We start from the raw sequence: 10,000 nt of genomic DNA on the forward strand, positions 1-10,000 counted from the left end.
TGACATTCGCTATGGCTAGAACATGCGCAATACCATGGCACTCTCCCTTTAAAGACATGCCTATGAACTGCGGGAATTAAACAAATTTAGAGTAAAATAATTAATGTCAGTGAGGATCGAAGAAATCGCCGGCACAGCTCAAAATTCTTTGTCGCCTATACTTTGTATATTGGTGGGTCTTAGTCCCATACATGTAAAAAGGATGTTCGTTTATTAAAATGCTTTCTTGTTTTGGGAATGGTTTACGGTATTTTCTTGTAAAGTCCTTCAAATTTGTCAAAATTAGCGGCATTGCGGAGTCAGCTCCTTGTATGTTTTAAATCCTTTTCACACTAACCCTATTTGTTTGATGCTTATGAACTGAGCAAGAGAATCTCACATCAGTTCTGTTGGTAGTCTACACGACAGGCTTTCTCTGAACTACAGACCTAAATAGGTCCACCATGTACAAGGACCATGATTTTCAACTCAAATCATCTTAGACACACAAGCTCATTTCAAAGCAACTGAAACATTTCAGTGTACAGACTTCTCAAACTTACACCGTTTAAACATAAAAAAAAGTGTTATCAAAGGAGAAGCATTGCTCCTCGTATGAAGAAATTCATTCAAAGCTCAGTTGGTTGAGCATTGGGCTGTCATGCAGGAGGTCGTGGGTTCAAACCCCGGCCGGATCAACACTCAGGATCTTACAATAACTGAGGAGAAAGTGCTTCCTTAGTTTGTAATTTTATCTGCAAATTGTAAGGCTTTCAAGTCTTCTCGGATAAGGACTATAAACCGTAGGCCCCGTCTCACAAGTATCTTCTATGTTCATAAGTTCCCTGTGGGACGTTAAAGAACCCACACACTATTCAAGAAGAGTAGGGGATGAAGTCCCTGGTGTTGTGGCTGTCCTGTTCTTTCCAGCAAAAGTGGCCGGCTTCTGGTGTATGAGAACACCTAAGCAGAAACATCCACAAGTAAAAAAGGGACCTTGCCGATTGCTGGTTATGTAGATGTAGATGTAGAGAACTTCGAGAATTACAACCAAGATTTCGAACAAGGGCTCTGAAACAAGAGGATACCCAAAGGCACTCGTTCAAAACATTCTCAACAAAGTTCAATTTACTAAGAATAAAGAGGCACTACGGCCTAAATCAAAAGAAAGACATGAGATTCTACCGTTAGTCACAACCTACAACCCAGCTGTCCAAAAATCTCGAAAAGGCTCTGATGAACAATTACAACAACAGAAGAACACAATTTCATAAACTCAAGTCTGCTTAGCTATAAGCTTAGAAATTATTCTCTCGCCAATGAACGGAACAGGAATGACTAAAACAGCCAGTACACGAAACTATTGCTGACCCTATTGGATCATGTTAATGCCAATGTAGAAACTGTGGATAAGATACCTTAATGAAAATAATACCCAAAGATTCTTATCGCCTGTTTGTGAGGGTCTGATTGATGATATCTGCCTTTTTATTTTCAGACACGTTTCTCAAGATCCTAATCAGTGCACCAAGTCTGGAGAAAGAACAACAGGAAGAAGTCTATAAACTGTTAGCTCAGTCAATCCAAAACTTTGAGAAATTCCGTGAAAATTCCTCGGATAATCTAAGTGCATTGGTAGCCTTTATTAAACTTTTAGAAAGTTGCTACCAGGCTTCCTTAGTGTCTGTTGGTGTGGGCTCTCTTGAAGTCACTGTGGATTGCCAAACCTTAAAAGGTCTTGAACATCTGTGGAATGACTATCTCTCTGGTCACCTCAATAGCATGGCTGAGCAGTACCTTGTAAACGATGAAATGAAGCAGAAACTTGGCCTGGAGGCAATAAGCCTGAAAACAACCATAGAAGAGGAAAACTACTTGATCTGCAGGAAAGCTCTTCTGAAAATTTCAGGTGCTTGATTAGATAGGTATTTGATGAAACAATCAAAAGAGGTTTTGGGTTATGCATGGGACGTACCCTGTACTAGTAGCAGCTGGACCTTGGCCCTTCTGTATTATAATCTACATGTATACCATGTAGTCTTTTTCTACAGCTTGAAATTTGCGATGCATTGGTGCTGCTAAACTGTAAAGCTGGTCAAGAGAAAAGGTAGCGGGATAATGCTTTTGTTATCCTTAATGGCAATTAATTTCCTCGTGCGAGAATAGTCTGCCCTACACCTATGTAATTATTTCCATCGCTAGAATTGATGTTTTGATAAAACTGTACTCAAGCTGCACACTTTCACTCTCACATTTATGTACATAAACAACATAAGAAAGTACAACTAAAAAGTTAACGACCAACTCTCTTTTAATCTGATTGTTGACATGTCTTCGTTCTAAGGAGAAGCAGACCGTGCTTGCTTATCCTCACAAGGATCCGGAGAATGTGGGATGGACACATCTGCAGATTACAACGGGGTAAGTTTCTTGCATTATTTGCCAATGGGAAGCAGTAAAGAGCCTAATGGATTTCTAAAAACCATGGGTGTGCATCGGAACAACAAGTGGCACATTGATGTTAAAAATACAAAAGAATGGAAAAAAAGAGAAAACAACAAACAAAACAAAAACAGACATTTGCTTTTATCCTGGCAGGCATGCAGACATCTCAACTGGCTTTAATTTAAGTTTTGTATACGAACGTACTGTAACAACGATGTTATACATTGACTGCCATGAAAAATCGTGAATCTGCCTGTCCATGATTCTTCCAAAAAGGACAATAACTGTTGAACAGCTTTTTACTAACATTGATTCAAGATCATGTAGAGCAGTTACAAAAGCCTTTCCTTCTGCTCAAGTATGTTTATAACTTTGATGATCAAAAGTCTTGTCATATCTACATGAACATCCTCTATGGATTCATTTCTAACCCACAAAATGATCACCTCCTAGTTTTCTTGATATCTCGAATGGTACAGTGTATAGGACTGCACTGGTATCCCATGGGTCATGGGTTCGAATGCTGTTTCAGGCCTGAGTTTTTCAGGCTCTCCTTTTGTTACTGCTCTTCATCTTAACTTGATTTTTTCTGCAGTTCAAATTTGTCTTTCCAATGTTAAGCCTTGTCATAAATCAAATATATTTTAACAGATGTAACTGATTAGAGTGTAAAGTGAAGTGCTTGTTTTGTACCCCATATTAACCATGTGAGCGTTAGCCCTATGAATGGAAATGTGCCCACACAAGGACAGAGAAAAACTCTGACCAGGGTGGGAATTGAAACCACGCCCTTTGGGTTAGATCACCGCTGCTCTACTGACTGAGCTATGACTGAGTTAAGTACGTCATTAGTTCATTACTGAGTTAAGTACTTGATTAGTTCAGTACTTCATTACTTCATTAATTCTCTAAAACTCTCAAGGTAAGACAACAAGTTGGTCTCTTTGTTCATGAAATACACTAAAATTCACCATTAATTTGAAAGAACCTGTAGTTTAATAGCTTTCATGTCGCTCCCACATTCATTTGTCCTGTAGCTTAGTATTGGAGCAATTGAAATAAGCAAAGTTTGAGGTTTTAACTCCAGTTCGGAGCACTGCGAATTTTCCAAGCATGCCCAAGTCATTAATGGTAAATGAGTCTCGATCTTCAGAATTGTTCTGTAATATATTCTTGATTTTCCGAAGCTTGGAGGCCTCACTGGCCCATTGTTTACGTGTACTTCCTATTTATATGGCATAATCTTATGACAAAGGGATGTATTGAATAATATGAGCAGCAAATTTCTCTGTTACATCCTAAGTCCCTGAAGACTTCATTTTGGGATCCCAAAATGTTATTTGTTTTGTTTGTGTATTAATGACTTACCCAGAGTATCACTTTTCTATGATGACAACTGTAAATAGCTTGGCATTGTGCGTAGTCAAACAATGTTGGTGACACAGCTCAGGAAGACGTAAATGTTGTTCTACCAGTGGCATAGGCATGGGTAGTGGCGCGGTCGGGGCCGGACCCCCCCCCCCCCCAAAAAAAAACAAAAAAAACAAAAAAACAAAAACAAAAAAACGCCTTTCTTAAACAGAGATTGGGGGGTACAAATCCCCTATTTCGGTGCTAACGATATTGCTAGCAAAGCATAAAACTAATCTGACAAAATCTATGGTCTTGTGATCTTTTTACAAGTCATTTCAAAATGATTACTTGGCAAAATAACATGTTGTGGGACTTTATTAACAGTTCTGGCCCTGGTTGCCCGAAGCATGGTTAGCGCTAACCAGCGCTAAATACTATGAAAATGTGAATTTATCTTGTTTGGACGTTTTGGCAAATAACTTGAAAATGACATGACAACTAACATTCTGGAAAACTTGTGGGCGTGGCTTTGGTTTAAAGTTTTCCCTTCTCTGATTTGAGTTGTGTGCAGTTCGAATTGAATGTGGCCATATTTTAGGGAATTATTTTAAGCGAATCAGATTTAGACTGCATAATCCAGTGGTTTGATCAGCCAGGAGATCAAGTTGACCTTCCCTCTCCCACTTTCGTAGAGCTGCATTTGACCCTGACATGATCACAGAAAAGCAATTGATACCAGTTTGAATTGGGGACACTATAGAAATCAAACTAAATAAACTCATATCTTCATATTGTATGTTAAGTTTGTGATTTTTTTCCGTAGGTATCTCGAAGTGCTCTTCATAGGGCAGCAGCCAATGGACAATATGAGGAGGTCAACACGCACCTGAAGAATGGTGCAAATGTTGATGAAAGAGATCAGGTTCTTCAAGAGATTTGTATTAATATCGTATTTTCAGTTGAATTTCTGCATTACCACTGACCAAATTATACTATACACCAAGTTTGCGCTGCCTTTTGTGTGGGTGTTAGGAAATAGATACAGTGATGAATGCTGTGTCCCGGTGGGGGAATTTCCTGAAAAAACAGGGACTCTGCAGGAGCTTAATTAAGGTGGCTGAAACCACTTCCAATGCTTCCAAGGAAGGCTCTTATCAGAAGAATCGTCTGTGCAACGCTGTATCATGTATTAGCAATACAGTCGAACCTCTATTATCCGGACAATTTTGTCATGAATATTTATAAGGCATGATCAAGATCCGTAGCCATATTCTTTTTAAAACTACAGCGTTGAAAAGTGAAGTAAAGGCGAGTTTGTTTCGCTTTCAAAAATCAAAAGCAGTGCGTGCAAGTGTCGTAATTAACTAATGAAGAACTTTCGAATGAGTTCTGATTGGCGTAGAGTTGCTTTGTTGCTAAGTGAAGTTTCACGCTCTATCGGCTCGTTCGGCGTTGTATGCAAAATGGACAAGCTACACAGCGACCTGAATGGCGTGTCTAGAAAACGAAGACCCTAAGACCCTAAGATCTCGAAAACTCGACAGAAGTAACCCCAAACCCTCAATTTGGCTAACCCTAGGCTTGAAGTTGGTTTTTAGGCCTAGAGCGTCGCAGGACCAATACATACATCCGACTGGAAATGAAGATGTGCGGCCACACGTAGAGCGTGGTTACTTGCTTAAATATGGCGGATCACCCAACTTTCACTTTGAAACAAGTTACAGCGAACGAAGGCCTTGAACTTCACTTGAGGTAACTCAAAAAACGAACTTTAAACTTAGAGTGTTAGCCAAATTGAGGGATTTGGGTTACTTTTTTTGAGTTTTCAAGGTCTTAGGGTCTTAGTTTTAGAGACACCGGTCCTGAATATTCTTTCGATAAAAGATAGACAGTATAATTTTGCGATTAGAGAAAGGAGAAAAAGGAACCATTTTGTCAGCTGAATATGGCATTAGTGAGCAGCAGATATCTAATATCAGCACGAACGAGAAAACGATCATGAATTTTGCCAGAAACTGAGAGACCAGCGAAGGACTGAAGCGTAAATCGCTCGATAAAGCCAATGTAAAAACATTTTAAATTTATTTTAATTGTTAATACACATGGGTACAGGTATTCACAACGGACAGTGAAGATGTGCACCATATTGTTTTCAAAACGATTTACAAATGTTTTGTTTCACGATTAAATGTCGCTATTTTAATTTAATCAGTTTTTGTTTCTCAATAATATCCATATTAAATAAACCATTGTCATATGCAGTTCTATTAAGGATTACAATACCGTTCCCTTTGTCGGGTTTCAAAATGACTATGTCCCTGTTCTTTCTGAGACTCCTCAAGATGCTGTGTTTTTTGAGATCTGCAGTGGTAGGTCTATACGAGGATATGTAGCAGTGAGCCAGGTGAGAAAGATCTGCAACTATTTTGCTGGTGTTGGAGGTCTCAATAAGATGTCTTTTCATCGTGTGGCTAATCAGTTGGAAGCAAGCAAAAATATCAGTCTTGCTAATGGTCGGAGGATAAATCGAGTGTGTTAGACCGAACTTTAGTGCTTCCAATTGATCTGGGGTGAGGTTGTAACCAAAGAGATTCGTGATGGTATCTTTGTAGGTGAAAGGAAGAACTACATTTTTTGTCAGCTTTTTCAGTTTCTTGTCATGAGCCTTGATAAAGTGACCGGAGGCTTTCGAGACGTTGTGGGCGATCGATTTCTGCAGAATGTAGCGATCAAGTGTGTTTAAGATGGTAGAGTTGTGTTCCAATAGGCTGTCCCTTTGGAGGACCAGCTTGTGAAATTCCTTTGTTCGTTTTTGTATGGCGCTTCGTAATAGTCGTTTCCTGAAGGCCAAAGCATCCTGTCGGTTCGTTGTAGCTGGTAGATGGAAACAGATGAACTTAGGAAAGACACCAAAGGATTGGCAGTTTCGCAGGAAGTTTAAGTCCAACTCAGCTTTCCTTGCCTTGATCGAGACCTTCTCGAGTTTGCGAAGATCAGAAATGTTGAGACGTCCTTCATATCTGGCTGCTATGTCGTGGATAATGGAACCAAAAGGTCGAGACAGCAGAAAGCAAATCGTTATCTTTAAGAAAGTTATGACATTAGCCAGACGATGAAAAGACATCTTATTGACACCTCCAACACCAGCAAAATAGTTGCAGATCTTTCTCACCTGGCTCACTGCTACATATCCTCGTATAGACCTACCACTGCAGATCTCAAAAAACACAGAATCTTGAGGAGTCTCAGAAAGAACAGGGACATAATATCCATATTCTCGATTATCCGGATCCCTCGATTATCCGGAGTATTTCGTCATGCAGGGGCACCCAACGTCAGTTTTTATTTGTTCGGAAGACGATTTGTGATCTAGAATTTTCTGAAAATTGGTTGCAAAATTCCTTGCTTGCCTGCCTGTCCTAGGATTTTCGAACATCTAAAACATGGTATAATTGCCCATTTTTAACGGATTTTTACCCTAAAAAGGTCACCTAGAATTTTCGGCAGCCTTTTTTTAAGCCGAAATTTTCGAAAAGGTAAGGTAAACTCACTAAACTTCCAGCTAGGGAATCCGAACAGATGAAATTTTTTTAAGGGATAAAAATGTGCCTATATCTACCGTTTAAATACTAAAACACGTTCAAAATGCTATATTTAAGTGGTTTTGAACTGTATTTTCGTTGGGTGCCTCTGATTTCGTCTTGTCCCAGCAAGTCCGGATAATCGAGGTTTGACTGTATTATGGTACCTTATGAAACACCAACTATTGTTGAACAAGATGCCGTCATTATGATGTAATATGTCACCGTGGCAATGGGCAATTGCTGTATAAAACACCCTTTATTTTGTCTTTAGTCGCTCATATCCCAAAAACGAACTCGGTGACCCCGATTTTGTATTTCTGAAAAGTAATCAGAAGGGCAAGATAAAACTTGTTGCAAAGTTTAAAAAATTCTGTACAGATAATTCAGAGCCACCTCATTTCTTTGATTTTTTTAAAGGTGGCTCTGATTCTGCAGAATTTTTTTTACTTTGCAGAAAGTTTCATCTTGGCCTTCTGATCACTTCTCACAAATTAAAAAGGGGTTTCACCGAGTTCGTTTTTTTAGATATAAGCAACTAAAATCCAAAATATGTGATGTTTTGCTAAGCTCTCCCGTTGCCAAGGTAACTTATTACGTCACAATAATAACCACATCTTATTTGGAGATAATCGGTGTTTCATATGGTACCATGACATTGCTGTAAGATGATACAGTGTTGTAGCGTCATTCGTTCTAAAGAGAGTTTATTAGAAGTGTTGAAACTGTTTTGAGCCACCTTAAGTGGGACAAAGTTACTTGCGGTCCATGACTAGGGTGGAAAACATCCTTGGTGATTTCTCTGTCCATTTCATGAAGGCACGTTCAAATTGGAACTCCTGAAATGGTGGCCCTTTGACAATATTGTAAATGCATTTGATCGTGATATTTTTGTCGGCATCATAGGCAAGCCATGAAAAACACGGTCTTTCTTCAATGAAATAGCTTTTTGATCTTGCTTGGTACGGTGTCCTCTTCATTGTCCTCTTCACCAGCGAGCGTAGCAATGATCGTCTACACTTTCTTAAATCGTTGGTACTTTAGGGCGAAAGAAAGAACGTAATTTTCTCCGTGCCACGACGAACAACATGAGCCCGCCCCGCACTCTAAATTACCGGTTACACAAAGTACCTTCCTTATCCAATATGGCGTCCAAGATGTCGAAGCTAGGCAACGCTTGCGTGACTGACAGAGGCAAAAGTCAATTAAATTGAAGGCTTTGAAAGGGCTTTGAATACTTTGATAATTTGTTTTCGTTCAGTAGCAAAGAGCTGGAGTATTCGCTGGAACCATTAAAAGACTACTAACATTACTTGTAAAAGTCTGTTTCGCTCGTAGCATCCCTTTGCCCCCAAGTGGGCGCATTTGCATCGCTTTTAATGCGCCATTTCTATTTATTTTGCGGGAAAGGAAAGGAATTTATTTAAGTGTCTAGTCGATACTGTAAACTGTAATTAACAATGAAAGGAAATGAAATCAAATGTTGGTTTTTGAGGAGAGGGGAAACCAGATTCCCCAGAGAAAACCTCTTTGTGCATAGTAGAGAACCAACAAACTCAACACACATATGACGCCGAGTCTGGGAATCAAACCCGGGCCACATTCGTGGGAGGCGAGTGCTCTCCCTACTGTGCTAATCCTGGTGAGAACACTGTATTCTAAAGCGATGTTAATCAGAATAAATATGTAAATAGCGTTAAATAAGTGATTAAACTTTTATTATGACAGTAGTAACGTAAGGATGTCTTCTAAGTCATTAATACGACTGGGGCGTCTTGTGTAACCCATAGGTACACTAGGAAGTGCCAACATTAAAATAATAAGAGTACTAACAAATAGAGAAACTAGAGACTAATAACAAAGTATCTTTCCCAACTAAGCACTAACTATCTAGACAAGGGCTCTCTATATGTGCGCTACACTGTACTTGAAGTTATGCCAAGACTTAAAAGGTTCTGGTCAGAGTCAATGAGCTCGACATGATGGCTTTCTGCCTTATTATTATTATTATTATTATTATTATTATTATTGTTATTATTATTAACCCCTATTATTATTATTACTATTATTATTATTATTATTATTATTGTTGTTATTATTATTATTATTATTATTATTATTATTAACCCCTATTATTATTATTACTATTTTTACGTGTATTCATTGAAAGATGGTCAGATAAAATTTGAGTAAGTGTCTACTGATAGACATTTACAATGTAGAAGCTTGGAAATACGATTTCCAACTTTCTGGGCATCAAAATTAGCTAACGTATTATGAACAAATATTTATGAACTAAGGGAACGGTATTTTTGATTTTTACAAGACTTTCACTTCATTCAAAGGCAAGGAAAAAGTTAGTAAAATATTCTTCAGTAAGCAGTAATACCACAGTATTTACTAGAAACAATATAGAAAGTAAAAATTTCTTCAAAATACCTGTTCTAGAACATGATTTGTTTGGAAAGAATGCAAACAATTCAGTCTTGACAGTCGACGTGAAAGCAAGGCTAACTGTTATTATGATACTGCTAAAAATGTCGGGAAGTGGGTTGTGATCTCAAACGCACACAGGATGAAGAACACGTACGGTTTATACACAAATTTTCAAGACAAGTGTTGGCAAATTTTGAACATTTTTG

The 10,000-nt window shown here is 38.6% G+C and overlaps 1 protein-coding gene across 1 annotated transcript in view; it reads left to right on the forward strand.

Moving 5' to 3' along the window:
* Positions 1 to 10,000, forward strand: part of LOC138037462 (serine/threonine-protein phosphatase 6 regulatory ankyrin repeat subunit A-like) — a 259,329-nt gene that overhangs the window by 18,339 nt on the left and 230,990 nt on the right. The window contains exons 6-8 of the mRNA XM_068883387.1: positions 1,478 to 1,888; positions 2,324 to 2,400; positions 4,601 to 4,699. Of these exons, the coding sequence (XP_068739488.1) occupies positions 1,478 to 1,888; positions 2,324 to 2,400; positions 4,601 to 4,699 (587 nt within the window). The remainder of the gene's footprint in view (positions 1 to 1,477; positions 1,889 to 2,323; positions 2,401 to 4,600; positions 4,700 to 10,000) is intronic.

The sequence above is a fragment of the Montipora capricornis genome, chromosome 1 (assembly GCF_036669925.1).
Source record: "Montipora capricornis isolate CH-2021 chromosome 1, ASM3666992v2, whole genome shotgun sequence".
Lineage (NCBI taxonomy): Eukaryota > Metazoa > Cnidaria > Anthozoa > Scleractinia > Acroporidae > Montipora > Montipora capricornis.